The sequence below is a fragment of the Meriones unguiculatus genome, chromosome 9 (genome assembly GCF_030254825.1).
Source record: "Meriones unguiculatus strain TT.TT164.6M chromosome 9, Bangor_MerUng_6.1, whole genome shotgun sequence".
Classification (NCBI taxonomy): Eukaryota; Metazoa; Chordata; class Mammalia; order Rodentia; family Muridae; genus Meriones; species Meriones unguiculatus.
In genome coordinates, this window is record NC_083357.1 from 10821336 (window position 1) to 10846267 (window position 24932).

Genomic DNA, 24932 nt, shown 5'->3' on the forward strand with positions numbered 1-24932 from the left:
GTAGAACTCTGAGCCTAAACAACTTTTTGTGCTTGGAAGTAACCTTTCTTAATCATTTCTTTGTAGCAATCTGAAGTTAATACACATTCCTCTGGCCCTGCCAGGGACTTGTGTAATACTTTGGGTTGCTCAAATACCACCTGCTAGGACCCAAAATTTTCTGCCCATCAGCTCCGGCCTGTCACCATACAGTCCTTTGAAAGATGCACAACACTGTGCACAATTTAATCCCCACTCACTCCTGGGCCTCAGTGATGTCCAAGGGACATACTGGTGGACCTGTCAAAGCATAGTACCCCTCCAGGTGTAGGTTGGCCCTTCAGGGCAGCCAGATTTTGATGGGAGGACCAGGAACTACTATGAAGTCAACGGAAATGTTTAGAAGACATTTTATACAATAGTTTGTTAGCTTGAATCTCATCTGGTAGATGTTTTGACATGGGGCACATGGGAGGCCATAGAAATTAGGAGCCTGTTGCCTCTGCTCATCTTTTATGTAGTAGACAGGTGTGAACATTATTGGGGATTTCCTAGATGAGTGATGATATCCAGTTCTGTCTTGTCAGACAGTCTCAATGAATTACTGTGGCTCTGCCCATGTGTTACCTTTTCTCCATCTAGCAGCTCTTGTAAAATGACTTGTCTTTCCCGGCATAATTCCAAGAAATCTTCTGAGTGCAGGCTTTCATGCAAAGCAGGAAAGAAGGTCAATTGTGTGCAATCCACTCCCACTTCGTCCGGCCTGCTCTCAGCTTCCTCTGGAGTCAGCTCATCTGCACTAGTGAAAACTGGACACATTGTCTTGGTGTGAGCAATATGGCATCGTAATGGGGGCCCAAACAGCATAAGCCTTTGCCGCTGAGAGGAACTGTCAGGCCCTGGAGTAGAAGCAGTCAGTGTGCCCTTCCGTTGTTCCTGAGAACGAATACAGCCACTTGACCTGTGTTATAGGCTACACTCCTGCAAGCTGGTCAACAGGGTATGGCAAGCCTGGCTGCTCTATGGCTATCAAACTGATTCAAGGCAACATTTTAAAGTCCATCCTCAATGATCAATGGAACATCTCTTTTTAGGTCTGTCTAGGATTTGCTCCTTCTGAACCTGTTCATTCTCTCTTCTACAAGAGTGTCATTGATATTTCTAAACAACAGAATTTCTAACATCTTATTTGAAGGAGTTTGAAATGCCATGAGGCTCTAATAAACAGAAAAGAAAAACACATGTATGTCCTAGAGTGTCAGTTTCCAGTAGGTACTCGGGGACGTTTTGGTGCCATTTTTCTATATAGTCCTGTCTCGGCTGTAGTATCTCATCTTAGTTTGCAAATGAAAAAAAAAATCTGAATAAGGCTTGGGACTTTGCCCACGGCCATATGACTATTGGAGTAGAGGGGATGTAAAGCAGGTCTTCCTGAGTACCGTGAAAGGTCTTTCCTGCCTCAGTGTGTTCACCCTCACTGTTCACAAAGTAACTAAACCGCTTCCAGAGTCTTTTCTGAACGTGTGTGTACGTGTGATTGTTAACATAAGAATAATGTTACATTTACAAAGTTTCATTCAAGACTGTGTCATAAGTACTTTCCCAATCCATTTTAAAGCTTTTTCAACAACTTAAATGGTATTGAGTGATATCTGCTGTGTGGCTATTTCATAATCAACTAGTCCTTCCCCTGCTCTTTAGAGACTTGATGGCTTGAGCAACAAAAAATATGCTATTTTATGTCCTTTCTGCTCACTTCTAGATTTGTTTGTCCAGAGCCAGGACATCTGGATCTAAGCTAAGCAGATGACAGCATGGATACTCTCATCCTGCGCCTTCTCTACTCAAGTCGCAGATGAGCACATGTCTGGAGGAGGCATGTCTCTCATAACTGCAAAGCTATTAGCCATTTTCTTTGTGCCAAAGCTCAGCTCTTTGACAACCTCCCAACCTGGGAACCTCACATCTGGAAGGATGAAGACGCCTGCTGCTCTCAGAGCTAGTCCTCACCAGCTTCGCCCTCTGAACGGAACCTGAGCTTCTCAGTTCTGGGCTTTTGTTACCGCTGGCTGGCAGGCAGCAGGCAAGCCAGGCTTATCCATGCAGAGACGCTGCCCCCACGTGAGGAGTAGCCACTGTCCATCCCCAAGATCCAAGAACTCACAGGCTGCGTGTATGAATTCAAAAGATATGACTTTACTGATCAAAAGACGGAGTCATAAGTGAAAACACAAAATTGAAACTCTCTCTCTCTCTCTCTCTCTCTCTCTCTCTCTTGTGTGTGTGTGTGTGTGTGTGTGTGTGTGTGTGTGTGTGTGTGTGTGTGTTAGATGCCCTAGATTTTCAGCAAATCAGAAATGACTCTACAACACTGTCTTTAAGCCTGAGGTAAATGATGACTATCATGTAGGTTGTGTTTTGTATTAGAAGAGTTCAAATACCATCCACTTTTATTCTAATACATATTGTTATCCTTCTACATGTTTGATCACACATTAAACATGTATTTGAATTGATTTACGGCACTGTTAAAGTCTACCCAATATAGATAGGGTAGAGGCACCCATAGTTACTATTCTAAGCTACTAACAACTCTCCCTCTCACACAGGTCTGGGTCTGGAGTAAATTCCCTTCATTCTGAAACGCAGTCTTGAAAGGCTTGTGTGCAAACTACTCCTGTTTCTCAGCATTCTCTCTCCCTCCCTCCTTCTCTCTCTCTCTCTCTCTCTCTCTCTCTCTCTCTCTCTCACACACACACACACACACACACACACACACACACACACACAGAGTAATATCTATGGTGAGGTATTAAATAAAATCAGCAGTAGGTGTAATTATTGAAGAGAACAAGATAGACTTAAAAACGTGATACCTTGGTTTTCAGCATTTGTCTGAGAAACATCACCCTTTCTGTCTTGGCTCTCCTGAAATAGAACCAGGGAGAAGACAAAATAAATCCCAGACATTGTTTGTGCTTCTGCCTTTCCACAGATACACAGATAGATGTCAATGTGTACAGTCCCCTCCAGTTACTCTAGACTCAGGTACAAAGGAAGATTATGCCAAATCCTACAGGATCATGTAAAATGCACGTGTTGATCGTTTCTGAGTGAGAGTGGAAACTGCAGTCTTCCTTTAAGTAGGACTGATGGCAATGACTGAAGGAGGTGCCGGGGTGGGATTGGACAGCACGCTGGATGTCTGCGTGTGGGGTCACTATGAAGAGGATCTGGGCTGGTCAGCCACAGGGACAAGTGACCAAGTTACAGAGCCAAGCCTTGGCATTGTCGCCCACATTGTGAGCAAGATGCCTTTTCTCCTTCCCCCAAATCCTAAAAAAAAAAAAATGTTTTGAGGAAAAAAAAACCAAAACTACATGCCACCAGTCAATGATGACAGTTAAAATACAAGTATCTACTGAATCAATTAAATATAATTTTCTCATTACATTTTCTGGGGGCTGAGTACAGATAAAGATGCTGGGGTAGTAGACTGGAGAACAAAAATAATACCACATCTTAGAATGCATGAGGGGGCAGGATATCCAGCATCCCAGTGTCCAGAAGGCTGCCTTTCAAGCTATTTTAAATTACTAATGTTCCATGAGAACATGAAAAATTGTTGCTAGTTTTTTTTCCTTTCTACTATTAAATAAAGCCAAATGTCTTCTAGCCCTTAAAATGCAATACACACACACACACACACACACACACACACACACACACACAAACACACACACATATATACATGTATACACACACACACATATATATATGTGTGTATACATGTGTGTGTGTGTATGTATGTATATATCTGATGATCTAGTTATATAAGCTTCAGAAGAGCCAACCCCTAGAGACTGCCCAGATTCCTTTGCCTGGAAAGCCAATACAGCTTGGGTGCTAAAGGAGCCATTGGCTTGAGCTTACAGAACTGCTGAGCTTGAGAGATTTTTCATTGTGAAACTTATTACAGGATTTGTTTGTGCAATAACTACCAGCAGTACAGACACCAAGTGTTCAATGACGAAAGACTCATGTGAGAAGACAATGGCACCGCCAGGCCAGGAGTTCTATGGGTTGCCTTGTGGTGATGGGTCAGGGCTGAACAAGTGTGACCCACCCACTCATCTACCCATTCATTCAGGCTCCAGATGGGGCCAGTTATTTAGTGCCTGTCCCCAACTGCAGCTAAATTACTTCAAGAATAAGATTGAGGACTTCCCTAACCTATCTAGGTATAGTCTGTCTTCTTGGGAAGGGTTGGGGGTTCTAATGACACATAGCTCCTTCCCTGCATACTTCCCATCATACCGAGCACATACCTTGTGCCCTCCAAGGTTCAGCGCTTCCCATGAAAACAAACGTCTGATACGTTTCCTCATGCGAGCTGGTCCTTCCCTTCTGTCCAGTTCCCACTGGGCACAGGGTGTGGATTTTGACATTTGGCCCCATAATCCCAGCTCCCCAAAGAGCTGTTCTCGCATCCTGGCCCAGGCTGTGGCTGCCTTGATGCTGCTGCTCTTCCACCTCTGCAAAGAAGAAATACAACACCACACTTAGACACATTCATTACCCTTGTAGGCCTGCCCCAAAGCTCTTGTGGTTGTTAGTGGAGAAAGATGGCCCTCCAGGTAGGCCTCAGGCTTATTCACATCCTCTCTGGACCAGGCCAAGAGAAAAAAGTTATTTCTCATCTTCAAGATCATTCAGATTCGGTGGGGAAGGAGAAAACTGTGCAGCCTTTGGTCTTCTAAGTCACCAGACGGTTGGGAGAGGGCAGGCAGCAGTGGGTTCCATGGATGTGGGATTTCCATAGCCTTTGTATTCTGAAATAATGCTTGCTCCTCCAGGAGACCCAAACTGCTGGCAGAGTGAGGACCAACAGTCCCGTGATGGCTGCTGACTTGAGCCAGTCATTCTCATCTCTGGACTTCAGAATCCACAGTGATTAGGTGACACATTTGGCCTGCATGGTGTGTGAGAACCTTTACATACTAATGTCATATGATTCTTGGGTGTGTAAGGGTTCTAGAACAGTCAAAGAAAAGAAACCTCGAGTGTACATGCAAATATTCTGATATTCATGTAATCCTTGGTTTGAGTGTATGGTTTTTTACTTCCCTATCATCTACTGCTGTGTAAGTTTAAGGCTTTTGAAGGGCACAATAACAGCCCTCACTGTTTCTGTAAGTCCTACTAAGATTCATACCACACCTAGAAAAGAAACAGTTTGAGCAGCAGGGTCAGCTTCAAATGAACTTCTGTAGGTGTTCAAATATTTGATAGCATTTATCCCAAATGTTCATTTTTCAGAAAACAGGCCGGTAAATATTATAATGGAAGCAACAGATGTTTCAAAAACTTAACATAAACAGAAAGGAAAGGCACCCACGTGTTAATCCAAGCTTTTGGCATGGTGCTCTCTGAAGCCCAAGCAGAGGGAGTGTCTTTGGCCCTCTGTCTCCACAGGGCATTTTCCCTGGGCATGGACAGCCCTACAGACATGTGATTTGACACTGAGGGTAGCTTTGGACAAACTAGAAAGTGATCTCATTTCAGGATGAGGCTTGATGAGCAAGTGAGCTTACCAGACACCTTCCCTTTTATCCTTATGTCCTTGAGCTTCAAACTCATCAGCAATCTCACACATTTGTGTGTATATGTATGAAAGAAAAAAATGTGTGAGAGAAATAAAGTGGGGGAGGGGTGGTAGAGTGAAAGGTTCAAGAGGGGAAGGAGAAAGGGAAAGAGGAATTGTGGAGAAGAAGAGGAAAGGAAGAAGTAGTTGGAAAGGAGGGAGGGGATGGATGCTGGCCATGTGGATCAGGCTCTGCTTGAAGCCTACCTTTCTCCTGAGTTCTTCATCATTTTATCAGTTTTATAAGCCAGTTAGAGATGATGCCCTCACCCTGGCTCCTGAAGAAGCTATACAAAGACGTCAAGAGGCAGAGACTGGGATAGAAATGAAACAGCCTGTCAGTCCCCATGTAGCCCAAAGGAGAGCACATATGAGGAGCTCCTCACAAATGAGGAGCCTGGGCATTTGGGGGTGACCAGCATCTCACAAAGAGCTGAAGGAAGCAAAGGCAGGCTGAAGCACATCTGTCCATCACATCATGGTCCAGGCACAGATCAGGAAGACAAGCTTGTGCAGGGAAGATAATGGACAGGGCTTGGACAAAGGAGAGGGGCAAGTGAACAAGTCAGAGAGGAGGAAGGAATGCCAGCAGAGATGTGATAGAGCAGTATCTATGGATATGACCAATGCTGGGATGGCCTCCGGGCACTGGATGGGATACGCAGGAATGCTCTGGGCTCCATCCATCTCTGGGGACCTCTAAGTGGAGGGTAAAGGGAAGGATGGAGAAGTCTTGTTATTGGAAGCTCTGCACTGAGGTCCCCTGACTTCACTGTCCCCTGACTTTACTGTCCACTCCTTAGGAGAGGGTCTCCTTGGGTTCATTAGTACAATGGTTCTCAACATTCCTAATGCTGCAACCCTTTAATACAGTTCCTCATGTGGTTATCCCCAACTATAAAATTATTTCATTGCTACTTCATAACAGTAATTTTGCTACTGCTATGAATCATAATATAAGTATCTGATATTCAGGATATCTGATATGAGACCCCTTGAAAGGGTCGTTCAGCCTCTGAAGGGATCATGACCCACAAGTTGAGAACCACTGACTTAGCAGAAGCTGACCATGAGTAGCCATCAGATTTCAAAACACTGACTTGTGTCACGGTTCAAGTTTATCCCAGGAGCGGTGGCTCATGCCTCTAATCCCAGCACTGGGGAAGTAGATGAAGGTGGATCTCTGTGAGCTTACCATGCCCTGCTGTGGTCTTCATAAGGAGTTCCAGGCCAGGCAGGGCTACAGAGCAAGACTGTATCTCAAAATGAACAGACTAGAGTTTCAGGATGACTTTTATGGACATGATATGAGCTGAAAAAGTGTGCTGGCCCTCAGAAAAGTGGGGTGAGTGCTCCAGACCCCATTATCTCCAGCAGACAGCGATTCCATCTGCATTCCTCTAAATATTGAAGCATTTTAAATATTTAAAGACTTGGAAACATGAAATACCTTCAAATAATGCTGATTTTTTTTTTTTAAAGAAAAATCCTAACCAACAGTAAATCACACAAAATTTTCAAGTACTTTATGAACTCTAGGCAGGTCCCACTTATGAAACTGAGCCAGGTTGGCATTTCAGGAGAGTGGTGCCTCCTTTCTTGGCTGGCACCTCTGTTGAGTCCCCGTCCGGACCACAGGAACTTTCGATTTTGCAGAATCAGCAGGAACTTAGAAACCCCAGACTTAGAAAGCTCTCTCTCTCCTAGATAGAAATTAGTGGCCCAGGTTCTTGAGATGTGTGTGTGTGTGTGTGTGTGTGTGTATGTGTTTACATATACATATGTGTATATACATGCATACAAAATTTTAATCAGTATCTCACCAAGATAAATGGACAGATAGTTATGGCTCTTGGTGAGGTACTGATTTTTTTTCCCCTCAAAATCATCCAAGTGTAAAGAGGGTTTTCTTTAAAAAAATTAAAAAAATAAAAGATGCAACCTAAATTTGTGTATTTTCCCTTTCAGTGATAACTGAATATTTTAGCAGCGACAAAATCAGCAAGTCCGTTCAGAGGATAAACTGATGATGTTCAAGAGTCTGTCCCACAGCCACAGATAGTACCCAAATGTTACCTAGGCATCCTCTAGCAATGTAACACACTCTGCAATCTTGGGGCAAGGTAAGTGCTCATGATAAAGCCTTGGCTCAAGTACCAGCTGTTCTGGCTGATCCCTGTGACAGCTTCTAAGGGACCCTGAGGGGCCTGATGTCTGGGTAAGCTGGGTGTAGGCTGCACAGCTCCAGAAATGCCAAGGCAGACCTGGGCTCCCAACCCTGAGACGTAGGCCAGGAGATCAGTGCTATGCTGGCTCCCAGCACCTGGGCACCTTGTTTCAACCTTTGAGACTCCCCCACTCCACCACTGCATGATTAGCATATGTGCTAATGATTTCTTTCACCCATTGTGCTCTCAAGGAAGAACATAACAGTTTGAGCCTTGTCACCTTCAAGGCAGAGTGACGGCATTGTAAATGCTGTATTTTCAGCACAGGCAAAGGCTTTGACAGAGGCACAGTCCTCTGAAACTAAGAGCTTGATAACTTTTAATATTGCATGTCATTGCTCATTTAAGATGTTCTATGTTTAATATCAACTAAAGCCCCACTTCTTAGCCATTATATAACCATATGTAGAATATCTATTGTTTACCAGTTGTTGGCTGACGGCATAACCCTTGCTCTTTCAGTTCTCATGGTTATGAAATACCTAGGAAAGGGAAAGCCTGGGGTTCATACAGTGCTCTGACTGGCCTAAGAGTGTTCTGGGGCACTCACAGAAATGACTCCTGGTGCTTATGCTGTGTCTAAACCTGCCCCTATTGGTAATAGCTCTCTGCATTTAGGACTGAAACCCTAATGTGACAGGAACCTTCTGTGTTTCGGCCCCCTCTTCATAGTCACTCTGTGTCTCCTAGCACAGGCTCTTCTGGTTAATCAAGGGCACCTGGTGACTTCCTCGCTCAGGATCCTCACATGCATTTTTCTCTGGCCAAAACTGTGTTTCCTAAAATATTTCAGCCCATAGCTTTCTCTACAGGTCTCAGCTTAAATGTTCCCTTACTCAAATAAAACATCTGAGTAGCCCAAATTAAATTCTATCCTTTGTTAAAGTCACTTATTTCCTTGCTAAATCCCCAGGATACGTTATAGGTAGCTACTGAGTTGTGAAGTTATTTAATATGAAAGTTCCCCCGGTAGTGAAGCCATCCAAACAGGAGACCCAGCTCTGCATTCTGTCATCACGCCTTCAGCTCACATCCCGTTTCAAGGCACCATGGGCTCCCAGCATCCACCCACAGTGGCCTGGTGACTGAGCACAAGTGTGAACAGGAAGAGGTGCCAGCCTCTCTGCTGCTGAGCTGTGGGTGCTGTGCCCACTGTGTGAGCCCAGAAAGGTGAACCCATCATTGATGATCAGCTGTTGACTTTTGCTCTCTAAGGCTTAAAACAAAGGCCCTCTGATTCTCCATTCTCTTTCTCCCCTCCTTTCCCTAACCTAAGGTGGCTGCAAGGATGCTGTGTAGAGAGAAGATACACTCTGTTTCTTACCTGCATGTAGTCTTTGTACAGCGATGCATACACCTCCTGTCCTTTTCTTCTGTAATTCTCTATACAGGACACAAAATCCTGGAGAAGAGAGAAAGGCAATCGCAGCTTAGTGATGGTGAGAGACTGGGATCCATGCCTCCACTCTGCCAGCTGCCACAGGCTCCACGGGCAGAACCACTCACAAGCTTGTGAACAGTGATTTTGCCTCTGCTGATCCGCTAACACAATACATTCGTGTTCACGCTTGGGTGTGCCTTTCTTTTTAAACTGTGGTAGGCTCAGCCTTCCTCTTTAGAATAATTACCAAAATTTATGTTTCTTAAGTAACCTGGAGAGATACAGCCAAGAGAGGTAAGACTTGATCCACAGAAAGAAAACTTATCAAGGATTGCTTAATATTAACGCTTTTGCTTTTTGCCTTGAGACCTTTGCATGTTTTTAAATAGAACTGGAGCTTTGGCTGCTAACCAGAAAGTAGCCTCTAAATAGCTGAGTTTAGTCGGGCTTATGGCTATATGGGGGTGGCAGGGTGGTCGGGGCGCTGGAGAGCTGTTCTCTAAGTCCACCAAGGTGTCCAAAGCATAAAGAATCAAGAGCCCAGCATCTGCATTGATAGTCTGCAGGGCAGAGCCTTTCAGAGGTCCTCTGTCAGGCTCCTGACTTGTTCCCTCTTTTCTCCTTCTTCTGATGTCCATCCTCTTTGCCTTTCTGGATAGGAATTCAGCATTTTAGCAAGAGTCCTCCCTCTTGATTAGTTTCTTCAGGTGTACATATTTTAGTACATTTATCCTATATTATATGTGTATGTGAGTGAGTATATATCGTGTGCATCTTTCTGCTTCAGGGATAGCTCACTCAGGATGATTTTTTCCAGATCCCACCATTTACCTGCAAATTTCATGATTTCCTTGTTTTTTATTGCTGAGTAATATTCCATTGTGCAGATATACCACAATTTGTGCATCCATTCCTCCACTGAGGGGCATCTGGGCTGTTTCCAGCTTCTGGCTATTACAAATAAGGCTGCTACAAACATGGTTGAGCAAATGTCCTTATTGTGTACTCAAGCCTCTTTTGGGTATATGCCTAGGAGTGGAATAGCTGATCTTGAGGAAGCACTATTCCTAGTTGTCTGTGAATGTGCCAGATTGCTTTCCAGAGTGGTTGTACAAGTGATGGGCAACCTTTGGGCAGAGTGCAAGGAATCTTAGGAAAGAAGTGGGAAACAGTAAGATCTGGAGATGACAGGAGCTCCACAAGGAGAGCAACAGAACCAAAAAATCTGAGCACAAGGGTCTTTCCTGAGACTGATACTCCACAACCAAGGACTATGCATGGAGATAATCTAAGACCCCTGCACAGATGTAGCCCATGGCAGTTCAGTATCCAAGTGGGTGCCATTGTAATAGGAACAGGGACTGTCTCTGACATGAACTGATTGGCCTGCTCTTTAATTACCTCCTCCTGAGGAGGGAGCAGCATTACCAGGCCACAGAAGAAGACAATGCAGCCACTCCTGATGAGACCTAATTGACTAGGATCAGAAGGAAGGAAAAAAAGACCTCCCTTATCAGTGGACTTGGGGCAGGGCATGCATGCAGAGGGTGGAGGAAGGGAGGGATTGGGACTGGAGGAGGGAGGGAACCACAGGGGAGATACAAAGTGAATAAAGTATAATTAATAAAGAATTAAAAAATAAATTAAAAAAAAAGAGAAAAAAAAAGAATCAAGATCCAGGAAACAGGGCAGAAAGAAAAAAAGAATTACACCCAGCTTTCTGTATTCCTGACCTCTTTCGGCAGCTGATAACAAGATGGAGAAGCTGAGAAGATGAGTAAAGGCTCTTACAACCTCATTTTTGAGACATCTGTAGGATGAAGACTTAAAGGTGGGTTTTCTGTAAAATTTCCACTCTCAAGCCCACTGGTTTACTAGCCCATGTGTTAAAATGGGAAGTCAACATAAAGCATGACTGGACACCAAAACAGCTGATGGCTGTTTCAGGAAGTAGTGATTATGCTGCTAGCATGCTTGTGAGCTTCTGACACAGAACAGCACTGTTAATACTTGAACGAATGACCGATGGACAAAACCACAGTTATTTACCATTTAGTATTTGGCAGCTATGCTCTTAGAAATGATCCGATCGAACAAGCCATCTCCAGCAAAACAAGTGGCGGCATTTGTTACTGAATGTGATCAAACCTGAGACGTTAAGTATCAGCACACTTGAAAACTTGCATCTGTCCCTGTGAATGCTGCCGTTTCTCAACAGCCAAAGGTTTTTCTGATTAGATGGCTGGTGACTTGAGCATGCCTTTTCCATACTGTGTGTCTTATGAGTTCTTTATTGCTGTGATAAAACACCATGACAAAAATCAACCTGGACGGAAGGGGTTTATTTCACTTTACAACTCTTAAGTCTATTTCACCTTAAAACTCTCCATCACTGAGGTAAGTCAGGGCAGGAAGAACTCAAGACAGAAACCTAGAGGCTGGAACTGAAGCACAGACCACAGCAAAGTGCTGTTTACTGGCCTGTTTGCCTACGACTTGCACACCCAGCTTTCTTACAGCACCCAGAAACACCTGCCCTGGGGTGACAGTGTCCGCAGTGAGCTAGGCCCTTCCATACTGATCATTAGTCAAGAAAATGTACTATAGATGTACTTACAGACCAACATTATGGAGGTGTTTTTTTAAAATAGTCTAAATCTGGATTTTATTTATTTTAGAGCCAGCAGTGTTGAGCAGCCTGTTTTTCTGGTTCTGACACAACATTTTCCTCATGGTTCCATTGTAAATAATCTCTTGCAAAATCCCTTTCTGCCAAGGTTTCAACCTGGACCTTTCTTCCTTCATCTCTCTCTCTCTCTTTCGATGCCTGACTTCCTTTCTTTCCTTTTTTCATCTCATTTTTTTCTTATATTGAAAATAGATTACTTTTCCTCACACAATATATCATTATGGCTTCCCTCCCTCTACTCCTCCCAGTTTCCCCTCACTTCCCCTCCCATCTGGATTCATCTCTTTCTGTCTCTTATTAGAAGACAAACGGGCTTCAAAGGGATGATAATAATAAAATAAAATAAGATAAAACAAAAGCTACGCATTGGAAGTAGACAAAACAAACAGAAGGAAAGGAGCCCAGGGGAAGGCACAAGAAACAAAGACCCACCTGTTCACATACTCGGGAATCCTATAAAAACACTAAACTGCAAGTCATAATATATTTGTAAAGGACCCAGTGAAGAGCAGTGCTGGCTCTGTGCACGCTGCCTCAGTCTCTGTGAGTTTGTATGTGATCTGATTATGTTAATTTAGAGGGCCTTGTTTTCTTTGTGTCCTCCATCACCATGTCTGAGTCTTACACTCTTTCCACTTAGAGGTGGTTTGGTTTTTTTTTATTTTCAATTGAGGTTTCCTCCCAGATATGTCTAGGTTTTGTGTTGAGTTGACAAAATCCTGCTGGCAACACTACTTAATGAAATGTCTCAACGAGTGCCAGACACAACTCGGGAGACCAATATTTCAAATGTATGTGACACACATACTATAACGCATGTTCCAAAACACAATATAGATTATTGTACGTGCCAGGCAGACCAGAGCAATTTAATGTTACAAAGTGGAACTATTTCACTGACTAAGATTTCAGGTGAGCTTTAAAAACATTTCTATTTATTGTGTCTTGGTGTACTATCAAAGAAAAATGCCTATATTTTCTAAAAAGGTTGGTAAATTTTTCCTTCCTTCTCAACTACACAGTTAGACATGAGAAGTGTTTATTAAAATATAAAATAACAATTTTTCTCAGTCCTTTTATTTTGAAAGTTATAATTATTCACTCAAGATATTTTTCATGTTTAAAGGCAATAGGTTTTCTGTTAGTGTTTCGAATTAATTACACCATTTAAAAAAATTCTGGTTTAATTTCCATTGCAATAAATGCCTATGTAAACAAAGATTTTTTTACTTGATTTTCAATATTTTTTAAGAAAGTGAGGCATTTCTGAGACCAAAGAAATTGAGAATCCATTTACCGCAAAGAAAATTAATTGCAGCTGCATGCAATAATGTCATTAAATCTTATAGATATAATTCAAAATGAAAGAAACATACAAAAGAATATACACATTGCCACTTAATTAATATAAAAACTTTAAATGTGGGAAAGTACTATATGATATTCATTATCAGAAGAGAAACAGTATTTGGGGCTGAGGGGCTGCTAGCTGGAATGGGACATGGGTGCCCTGAGAGCTACTAACCTTGTGCTTTTGATCTGGGTGGCAACTGTATGTTCTCTTTGTTAAAATACTTACTTTGCATACTTGTCATTTGAGCATTTTCCATGTATATTATGTTTCAATAAAATAGAAAGTGTTTGTTGGCAAAGTAGAAAAACAATATAATTTTTAAACCCAATTCTGGAGTAATGAGTGTAGGGTGATTTCTTTCTTTCTTTCTTTTTAATTTTGTTTGGGAAATGTTCCTCAATATTTCGGCTACCTCATTTGTGTGCGTTTCTAAGTGAACCAATGCTCATGAGCAATACAAGCAACGTAAGAACCGAATAACTGACAGCTGCTGCATCCAAGCGAGAACCCAGACCTCCTCCAAACACGGTGCTTGAGGAATAGGAACTAGGAATTGTGTACCCTCAGAGACCCTTGAGCTAAGGCAGATGTCTTCTGATAGCAACTGTGCGACCTGTCAGAAAGAGCAGGACCTTGCCCGACTGCTCTGGGCTTATGAGGAAGGGACAGGCCCAGGCAGACCCACTTCAGCAAGAGGACAGAAAAGTTAGCCTGGTATTGCAGGATGTGAGTGTGGGGACAGAAAGCAGGGAATTAAGACACCTTGGTTTCTGGCCTTTGGCAGCCACACTACATGAATGGATCAATCTTTCTAACACTGAATCCATCTTGTGTTACACAAAGTTGCCAGCGTCTCCGTGGTGTGCCCGCTAAGGTGGCATGAAGCTGAAATGGGACTGTGGAGTGGAAGTACTTTCAAAGCTGTCACCCAAAGACACATGCGGGTGCAAAATGCTAGAACTGTGAAGAAGTTCAGTTGTGGGGACCAATAGATGTAGCTACTCTCTTCAAAGTTACACTCGTGGAAAATTCTGACATTCGTTGGTAGTTGTCTTCATCTTTACCCAAGAGGAATGCCAGTGAGGATCCAGTACTGAGAGCACAGCAGAAGCCAGAGGCCTCAAACCAGACCAATGACTCATTGCAATGAACATTTGCAAGTAAAGATGTGTGGACAAAAGTGTACACTGTGGGACACACTGTGACACACTACAGCTTCCATGATGAGATGTGTTCTATACTTTGTTTTGTTTATATTAGTCTGTTAGTAGGCAGAGGGGAACATGGCGATAGAAAGGACAAGGCCAAAAAGCCAAGGCGAAAGGAAGGTCCCCGGCAGCACAGGATATGAGCAATGGCAAAGAGAGGTTCCTCTTGTCTGGATACTAGAGGGAAGGGGTACAGTGCATATATATATGGAGTAGATGTTAGTGTCACCTGGAGAGTGAGAGGGTTCCTACCTGATAGTTTCCTTCTCCCGTACAGAGAGGGAAGTATGGTGGCTCTGCTTTCTCCATGAAAGCTGAGAAGGAGTAGCGAGTAGAACCGCAAATGGGAGGGCACTAAGCAGGAGCACATCAGTGATTTGTCTAAGGGTGTGGAGAAGCCAAACGCTGTCTGTCCTCTCTACTGACAGGCACATAGAACTTTACAGCTGATAAAAGGGTCCGCGTGTGCAGATCTTCCTCATAAGCCTGTGTTATTACTCCCATCAGCTGAGCTGGACACTGAGGCAAAGTGAGGATGAGTGACTGCAGGCAGAGTGGAAAATAAAGATGAGTTCTGGACTCTGTCATCACAAACATCTCCCCATGTACACCTCCACCTGCTGCATCTCCTCAGCCCTAAACGGAAATCAAGTGTCTGTGACCTCAGGTCCTTCTGTGACCTGGAAAGTTGTTATCCACAGGCTGCAGGGACAAGAGTAAGGAGATTTGGGTCAATTCAAGGGCAGAGGCCCATCTGCCTGGACAACAGTGGATGGGCGCATTGATTAGGGACAAATTCAAAGCGGAGTTTTGTGTCACTTATTGCAACTGAATAGCCTTTGCTTAGCAACTGTCAGTCTGTTAAAGAGCTCAAGAGCCTCTGAAGCAGAACAAAGGGCCCCCAAAGGCTGTCTGAGGCTTTAGGAGGGACAAAGAAGGAACCCAGGGCCCTGCTTTCTCTGTGTCTCCTTAGGGAAGCACATGCTCCAGGAGACAGGCCTGATTTTGATATGGGGAATGGATTATATCCCACCTAGAAATCATTTTTAAGTCACTGGCCACAGCTGGATGATGTCACTCTGCCAGGGGAACCCCTGGGCCCAGCCAGTTGCTAGTGACATGACACTACTGTCCAAACGGAAAACACCCACTCTCCACTGAGGAGTCATTGTGCTTGCTGGTGCAAAGGGTCATTAGTCCTCTAATCACATTTGGCCTCACAAAGGGAAAGGCTGACAGCTGAGGTCCAAAACTCAGACTCTTGGTGCAGAGCTACTGTTATGAGCCCTGGCTTTTCGCAGCTGAGCGTCATGCTATCTTTTAATATTCTGACCACTCTTTTCATAGTCCATATTCCAAGGATATCATCATATATCGGCACAAACACTCAGTGGGCATATTTTTTTTTACTAACCTATTTATAGAAGCAGAAAATGAAGCAATTTACATATGTCCACATAGAGGGATGCTTTATCCTCACCACAGAATACTATGCAGCCATTGAGGACTGTTCATATAACAGACTATCACAAGTCTCCGCAGCTAAGGCTATACTAAAGCTTCCGTTTATCACCCTAACCAGATGCTCTACACAATGGTTCACTGCAGCTCGTGTGTGTGTGTGTGTGTGTGTGTGTGTGTGTATAAAGGTTTAGTGACATGGGACTATACTCCTGCCATGTTGAGATTTTTTTAGTGAGAATAGAAAACAGGAAATTACAATTAAAACAATAATAATTACATCCACATGGAAAAGAAAATGAAAACATAATATATATAATGAAGACACATATATGTATATTTTTACATATATATACAAGGCTCCTTGGTGACCGTGGATTAATAGTAAAATGGAGAAGACAGATTGAAGCTGGGGTTAGTCAGTAGCAATGTCTCAATGTTAGACTCTTGACCTTGACAGATGGCTACAGACAAACCTTCACCTCTTCGCCATCTCACAGGTAGATGTGTGTGAGCACGGGTGAATTTTAACTTTCACTTTATCGGCCTCTCTGGCAATGTGAGTCACCAGCCCCACTGGCCAGTGTTGAAGGCTTGTTCACAAGCAAAGTTGAAAGTTACTTAAACACAAGCAGTGTATGGCTCAGTGGTCTGTTTGATCGCTGAGGTCCAGAGACGGCTGAACTTAACAAAGAAATCAAATGACCACGGAGGCTACTCTGTAGCTGGCAAGAAAGTGTGAACAGCACGGGGATGTCAGACTAAGGGGGGATTTACACCCTGGGCAGGACAGAAAGGCATGGGAAGGTCTTCATCACACAAATGCCACCGACTCTAGCCGTGTGGAACTTCAAACTTCAGAATCACCTCTAGAATTTTCCATCCAACATTTTTAGACCACAGGTAATTGAAACCCCAAAAAGCAAAACCATGGACGAAGGGGATGGCTGTATATTTCACATCTTGCAAATAAAGCTGACATAGTTACCTTGGATTGTAAGTCCTTAGAACAGTCTGGATGAGGGTAAATAATAGAAGCAATTAATGAGAAAGAAAAAATTTTCATGTAACGTTTCCCCCGTTCGTTGACAAATCAAGTGCACTTTCTGTCTGTGTGCACTTAGCTGCCCAATGTGAAGATGACAGGAGCAGCCTGGGCTCTGCAGCAGCCAGTTATGGCTGAGGGTCTTTGGGGGGACCTCTATTTGGATGATGTAGGCCAAGAGAGTTTCTTACCCTGAGTGGCCAGATAATTGCACTTTTCTCTGCTGTGGAGGCTCAGCCCCTGGATTCTTAATAAATGTCAAGCAATACCAGAGTAATAATCATATTTCCAGCAATAATGACAAACAACTGGGGCCCGGAGTGGGTGGAGAGGGACTGACTCACCACAGCGCAATTCATCTCTTGTTAAACTCACTCTCATATTAATTTCTAAGATGAACAGTGGGTTCTAATTTGTCTTTTTTTTTTGAACTGTGATGTTTTTATTAAATTCAATCATCCTGAGTACGTGGAGAATGACTACTTGGAAAAAAGCACTCTAGTGTAGCCAAGAATAAAGGCTTCAAAATTGCAAGAAGCAAGGTTCCTTGAGGAAGTAGGCCAAACTTCTCTTCCTCCTCCTCCTTCTCCTCCTTCTCTTCCTCCTCTTCCTCCTCCTCAGGGTGTCAGAGCCTGTGTGTGGCTCAAAGAATTGGGAAATGTGACAAGGTTGGCCTATCCCTACCAGCCTGTTTTCTCTGTGTCTTTGAAGTCACAACTCACAAGACTCCTCCTCAGAGAGGAGCAGACATTTAGGAATTTTAAGAAGGGACCCAAGTGAAAGATGAACATCGGGTCTGCCCGGGAATTTGCAACTCAAGGAAACATGTCCTGAGGCTTAAGACACTGAAAGGGACTGAACAGTGTCCTGATCCCTGGGTCCTCAAATTACTTATGAGCTGAAGAGACACCAAGTGCACAGGAGAAAGCTCCCAAGGAAAACAAACGGACCTCTGCTAAGCTCCCAGGCCAGTGATACAGTAATTATGTGTAGCCGAGGCTGCTCCACACAGGGCATTTTCTTATGATGGCCTGAGCTGTGTGTACACCCTTCATACAAATGTAAACAGTTATTGAGTCTGGCAGATTTTAGCGGGTTTGCAGGTCCTTCGTTGTGGGTAATTGATGCCTATGAACCACAGACTGATTTATGCTCCCGTGAGCCATAGCCTCGTGGGTTGATGTATTTTCAGTGCACCTATGTGGGGGCTACAACCTGTCAAAGGGAGTCAGGGGTGAAGTCCCCCACTTAGGGAGCAATGTCGGTGCTCAGAAGGTCAAGGACTGGGGACTTGGATGTTTGGGTTGTGGAGGGAGGCGCTTTCTCTCCAAGTAACACCTGACTCTGAAGCACTGAACACCATTGCTGACATTTCACAGACAGGAAGAAAGCGGGGGCTGGAATTCCTGCAGAAGATGCCTGTTTCCACTTACCAAGGACCCTTAGTCATGCCTGCCAGTTGCTTCCACCCTCAGCGTAGACCTTTGCTCTGAATTCTCAAGATAGCACTGGCTGCCACCTAGGGCTCCAGATGGAGCTTTCTGAGCAACATTTACAGATACATACATACACACACACACACACACACACACACACACACACACACACACACGCAGGCACAACCCTACCCATAGGACCCTCAGCAAAATTGCTCACCCTGGCCTTCTTGAGACCCACACCAGGGCTTGCTAGTAAATGCCCACTGTTGATTCACTCCAGATGTCCAAGTCACCTAGTCAGCAACCAGCTTTCCTTTCCCTTTGTCTGGGTCCTCACAGGGGCAGCCATTGTGGTGAAAGAATGCGTAATCAAGAGCCTCTCTGGATCTGGGCCTTGTGCTGACTCCAGAGCCTTAGGGATGAGCAGGGCACAACAGTTTTCTAAATGGGCTTGAAACTCTTCTGAGAAAAGTAAATAAGACTAAGACGAAGCAGCCTAGAGTCGTGGTCAGTCTAGACAAGGTTTGGCGGGCTGTCAGAAGTAGCAGTGCTCTTTAAGCATGGGAAAGAGTATTGGCCAATAGAAGAAGGCTCCAGGTAGGGAGGACCACAAATGCCCAAGGGAAGAAAGTGGATTATTGCACCAAGGGGAGGATCTAACAGGAGCAAAAACTGTGCGGGGCTTAAGATAAACTTGGAATTGTGAGAAATGTGGTAAAAGCTAGCTGCACCGGGGTTCTCCCCCAATGCTTCTGGATCTGCGTCTATTCCAAACCTCATGAGACCTCAGGATGGTTTTTGGTAAGTGACAGGACAACCAAAGGATATGAACTTTAAAAAGTCACAGCAGGGGAGTAAAGGTGAGCTGGGCAGGGCTAAGCTGCTAGGCAGGGACCATCTGCTGTGTTCTTGCTGTTCCCCTAGCCTCAAGCCAAGGCCCGGCATCTTAGTAGGAGTATAGTTAGGGGACTTTCCAACCTCCCGGCATGCAATGATTCCCAGGAAGCTGGGCCCAGGTCGAAGCTTGACTTAAGTCATTATAGACCACGTAGTTATGATCAAGATTGCTCAGAAGCCATTCTCCTGTTATGTTTTCTAAACTCATTTCTTTGTTGAATGCATCTTCATCTAAATGTATCATAAATACCTTAGAGAGTGAGTCAAAATATAAATAAATACATAAAAGTAGACACGGTACTTGGGTCATTCCAAACTGGCAGCCGGCCCATAGGCAGATGGTCGTAACTGTCGCTTAGGGGCCACTGTCTTTTCGCCAATCTGCATTCACACCCTCTTCCTCCTCCAAGTCTCAGGCTGAGTTCTTCCTGACCCTGCTTAGGCCCTAGTTTTCTTACAAAACCCCCTATCATGCCACAGTGATTTTACCTAACTAAAAGGTGGGGCCTCTACCATCAGGGACTACGCTTTGTTGTTGCTCTTAGCATTCCGCAGCCTTAACCAAGAGTCTGAAGCACAGTCGGAAACCAATGAATGTGTGTAGAAGGCTGGAGGAAGGACTAACGGAGAAGAGCAATGGCAGCTAGAGATGGATGGAGGTAGAGACATAGAAGTAAAAGGACCCACAGGTAAATATGTCCCTCTCTGACCCTGGAGAACTTGGAGATGATTCTTGGCCATTGGTTCCTTTCACTCTCCTCCTTGTCCACACCTCCACCCCATGTCTACACTCAGCCAAAGAGGCCTGCTTACATCCCCAACATACAATCTCCTTCTCACCCTAAAACCTTGCCACTAGCTCTTTTCTCTTTGCCGTTGTCACTTTCCTGAGAAGCCTTCTAGAACTCTCTGACAGAGCATACATTTCTCCTCAGGTTATTTTATTCTACTGTAACTTCTTAACCATTCATTCCCTTTGGCTTTCAGTCTGACTCCCCTTGGAGAAAAAGTTCCTTTCTCTTTTGCTCCATTGTCACCAGTCTGTAGACTGAGTTCCCTAATGTTAAAGTCTATGAATCAAAATGAGTCCAACCCAAGCTTGTTCGCTTGCATTGTTCCTTTTACTCAGTGCTCTCAGCCACTGCCTTAATGGTCTCTGTTAGGACCAGGTGGGAGACTGTACCCATAGACCCCCGAGTCTCAAAACACTCAGCCCACTCAAGACCAGACTTAAAGGCTTTTTATTCCTCTCCCCATATTGTCCTCTGTGTTCACCCTCTCCTTTCTTCTTTGTCAGGCCAACAAGCTAAGTTTTCACCAACCCCCATCAACAACGGCAAAGAAGAAATTTTCCGAACTTCCCGTTCTGAGACTTTGAAAGACTTTTTTAATTAACCAAAATGGTTTCTCATAATAGATGGGTCCCAGGGCGAGAACGCCGCTGTAACTCACGCGACAGGCGCCCCAGCGGCCGGGCTGCTAGCGGGGCGTCTAGCGGGTTGTGAATGGCAGCAACGCCTCAGGAGGGCCTCAGCCTGATTCTCCACTCCACGACCATCTGCCGCTCTATCATTTATATAGTTGGGGACACTTCTGTCTTTGGGAACAATAAAGCTTTTTTTTTTTTTTGCTTTGATGAATACATTTAAGTTTTGAAAATTTGAATTTAGAGAAATCAACAAAAATGTATGTCACCCCACCCCAAAATTCATAAAGCCTAATTTCCTCGGATGAGGTCACTTAGCTCCAAACATAACTCCAGTTTTCAGGTTTTAAGGTTATAAGGAAGTTCATGTGCAAACTTCAGAACCTTAGAGCGATCTCTGGTACTGATTATCCTTTCAAGGGCCGCATTCAGTTTTCAAAAGGATTTTAGGCATGGTAAGACCAAATAATTTCAAGTATTTTGATTTTCAAAATCTTACTACAAGGATGATTTAGAAAGGATACACTCTTCAATACGCAGTGATGTCTGCAGGTAGAGAACGAGCCACTGACTAATGCATTGCCTTTGTGCCTGCTCCCTTTAATGGCTTTGCACTCTTGCCCTGTGTTTGTGAAAGGCTAATGATTGAGAGAATACCCGAAGAGATGAGTTCCTTCAGAGTCCATGGGGTACCATGACAGTTATCTGAGCAAAGATACAGACCAGACAAGGGTGAATATGAGCAACCACGAAGAAGACGGCAAGCAGTTGTTACCGGGGAAGCTACGCTAATGCTGATTATTTAGTTGGTGAAGTTTACAAGCTTACATGGTGAATGAGACAGGGTATAGGAAGAGAAGTTTTAAGAGTAAATCAAGACAAAATCATGGTACATAAAGTCATATTGGGTAAGCACATCAGATCGGCATTATCTGATTTTGGCTGCAAATTCCCTGGTCAGTTTTGAGTCTTGCTGGCTAATCAATGTCTGCTTAATGAATGAGCTAAGGAGAATCTGCCTTGAATGGATATATGAAAGTAAGCCATCCTTCATTAAGTGCATGGTAGGTAGCGCATAGCTCACAGCTTTCTGCAGAGTGCAGGGAGAAGTCAGAACATGTGCCAGAGATAGACTGCATCTTGTCTCTGTGGAACCCTTGGATGCAGATCAGAACCCTGGACAGTGATGCTCTTTGTTCATGCTGGCCAGCCATGTCAGGGTCGCTGTCATTCAATATGCATTTAATGACACCATGAACACTAGAAAACCAGCCACTCTGCTTCAACTACCAGGTCTACACACACAGTGATGGGCAGTCAGTGCTTCAGTGGGCTCTAGTCACAGCCATGCCATGGCCTTGAACCTTTTATGGGAACAAAACAGCCTCAGGCCCCTGTGCTCTGTGCCTTCATCTGAAATCCACTTAAAATGGAAAGGTCTGAATCCAGCATATCCAGCTTTGGAATCGTCATCATCCAAGAAGAGGTCGAAGCAATCTAATATCAGAATGAGAGACTCCACACCAATGAATCCGATGGCTTCAACTGAATCCTCAAATGGTACAGAAATTCGTGTACAAAGATAACAGAGAGGATATCAGGTACCCTGGACCTTCTGCTGTATTAGGAGATAGACATTCCAGGATCTAATGTCAATCACCCCAATGATGAAAGTTTTGGCGTTTTGGATAAAGAGGTTTCTTTCTTGGGGAGCTTTTCCTCCATCAGGTGTCTGGGACACCATGATGGTTCAGAAATCTCAGGAGGTTTCTGATTTCAGTCCTACCGTCAGCTCTTTTCCGTTCTAATATTGCACTGGAAACCACAGGCTACCCAAAGAAAGCAGGAGAATGTAAGCTCGGAACCAAGAACCACCGGATCACATGTTTCATGAGTGTACTCTCTTGTCCCTGAGTAGGCAGAAGAACTATTGTAGCCTGCTTTCCTCCAAACACTAGTTACAGTCCCCAAACATAACTGACAGAAAGGATACGTAAAAATAGGATTAAAAAGACGTCTCAGATGTTAAGAGCATTTGCTGCCTATAAAGAGGACCTGACTTGGGTTCTCAGTACCCATCGTGGGCAGCTAACAAGGCGCCTGTAACTACAGTTGCAGGGGATCCCACACCCTCTTCTGGCTTCCATGCTTTCTGCACACTCATATTGTACTCACATATGTACACTCAGGCGCTTAAAATACAAGAAATAAATCTTTTAAAATACATGTTGGCCCGAAAATGTCTTCAAAAACTAAGCTTGGTTAGAGAATTTAGAATACGAATTATGGACATTTTTCAAGAAAAGAATCAGTTGTAATATTTTTAGCATCAAGAGCGCAACGATAAGCAAATACGTTAAATGAAATGACTCCCCCCTCAAAAAAAATCGCTGTGCACAGAATAAATCTCTCAACACATAGCCGAGTGTCATGGTGCACGGTCCTTGCTGTAATTCAAACATGGAACAGCACAACAGCAGCCTTAATACTCACTGCTAATAGCAAAATGATTCTTTTTATTGAAGAAGAAGAAAAAAATAAAAACGATGTTGCTCTAAGCAGTTTTGAAATGAAGATCTGATTCAAAACTTCCCCTGTGCATATAATTGCATGCTAATTTACATTTTAATTACTTCCTAAGAAATCAAAGGCATTTGTTGACAGTGGAGCATAATGTCAACTTCACGGTGCACTGTTGGTGGATGCTTAATGAACTTAATTAGATAATTAGTGATGTTAATTATCCTTCTATTATGAAGATAAAGATGTCTCACAAATGATGTACTCAGTGAAGAAACATCATTAAAGGTATCAGTGTTTGCTTTTGTTCATTTACGCCTATTTTTCAAATTCCTGTAACCGGCTTATGATAAACGGTGACAAGTAAAACTTAAAATGGGGAGGAAAGAGGCCAGTCAGCGCCGTCGCTCAGCCTACTGTTGATCTTCCCAGTATTCTGGGTGCTGACACCATGGTGGGGCTGCTGCCGCTGTTGACAGAGGTCTGTTGTAATAAACTACAGCTACAGATGTGTGCTAGAGTAAAACGACTCCGGGTAGGACATTGGTTGTAAAATGATAATGGAACAGCCAGATCCCCATTGTCTAGAGGCATCGTAGTCATCCTGATGCCACGGCACCACAGCCTGTGCACGCTGGTGCTGATGCTGGCGTGAACCCCTGAGCTGTCAGTCCTGAAAAGCCCAGCACCTGTACATGCAAGCTCCTTGATCATGGCCATAGGCAACTGCATCACTGCTCATGCACTCCATCTCCTCGGGGAAAGTGGTCTGCAAACAGTGTGCTGGGCCACACCAGCAACAACCTGCAGCCTGCCGTGCATCTAAGAAACAAGTCACCCATTTCCACACAGAGGGAGCTTAGTCTGTTCCCCTGTTGGATCTGGCACTTGCTTCTTCTACACTTGTTCTTTCTCAGCTCAGACACCTACAGTTGCTCAGTCATATGGCAAGGTCCAGACCAGCACATTTATGCAAGATGGCTACATTGGCAACAGAGGGGACTCAGGGACTCGGCGGTATCTGTAGTCCTGGACACAAGCACTGAACGTCCTGTATTCTTGTTGGGCTTTATAAGGGTGTCCCTGTAAGGTGCCCACACTACCAACAGGAGAGACTCCAAAGTTCTAGGTGAAGGCATTGCAAAGAAGCTTACAACCCCTAAGGTCAGTATGCTATACCTACACACACACACACATACACACACACACACAAACACACACACACACATGCATGCACTCACACACATACCAAGCCAAACCTTTTGAAAATATGCCCACGACCACTGGAAAATTACCAAATTTTAGCCTCACCCTCAAATCAACTAAAAGCTTTCCGTTTCTTTGTTCAAAAGAGCAGCCGGGCCACCTCTGGCCATTTCTGGGTTTCTTTGGTTCAAGTCCCCATAAATGAAATTTCCTTGTCTTGTTCGTGAGATGACTTGGTCTCATATGTACTGTCTCCATGACAGCAGGTCCTACCATCTGCTATCAGAATGAATCCTCGACAGTGCTGCCCACCACAATTAAGGAAACCAAGATCCCATTTGCCAGGTCTTAGTAATGGTGTTTATACCACTAAAACATCAAAAACAAACAAACAAACAAACAAACAAACAAAAAAACAACACACATTTCTTTGTGGATGGTTTTACTCCTTAACA

At 44.0% G+C, this 24932-nt stretch overlaps 1 protein-coding gene across 2 annotated transcripts in view; it reads right to left on the reverse strand.

Annotated features, from left to right (window-relative positions):
* The window catches only part of Wdfy4 (WDFY family member 4), a 228805-nt gene that overhangs the window by 78261 nt on the left and 125612 nt on the right, over positions 1-24932 (reverse strand). For both annotated transcript variants that reach the window (XM_021643461.2, XM_021643458.2), the window contains exons 40-43: positions 9176-9253; positions 4308-4514; positions 2856-2907; positions 607-788 (exon numbers count right to left, since the gene is read on the reverse strand). In XM_021643461.2, coding sequence (XP_021499136.2) covers positions 607-788; positions 2856-2907; positions 4308-4514; positions 9176-9253 — 519 coding nt within the window. The remainder of the gene's footprint in view (positions 1-606; positions 789-2855; positions 2908-4307; positions 4515-9175; positions 9254-24932) is intronic.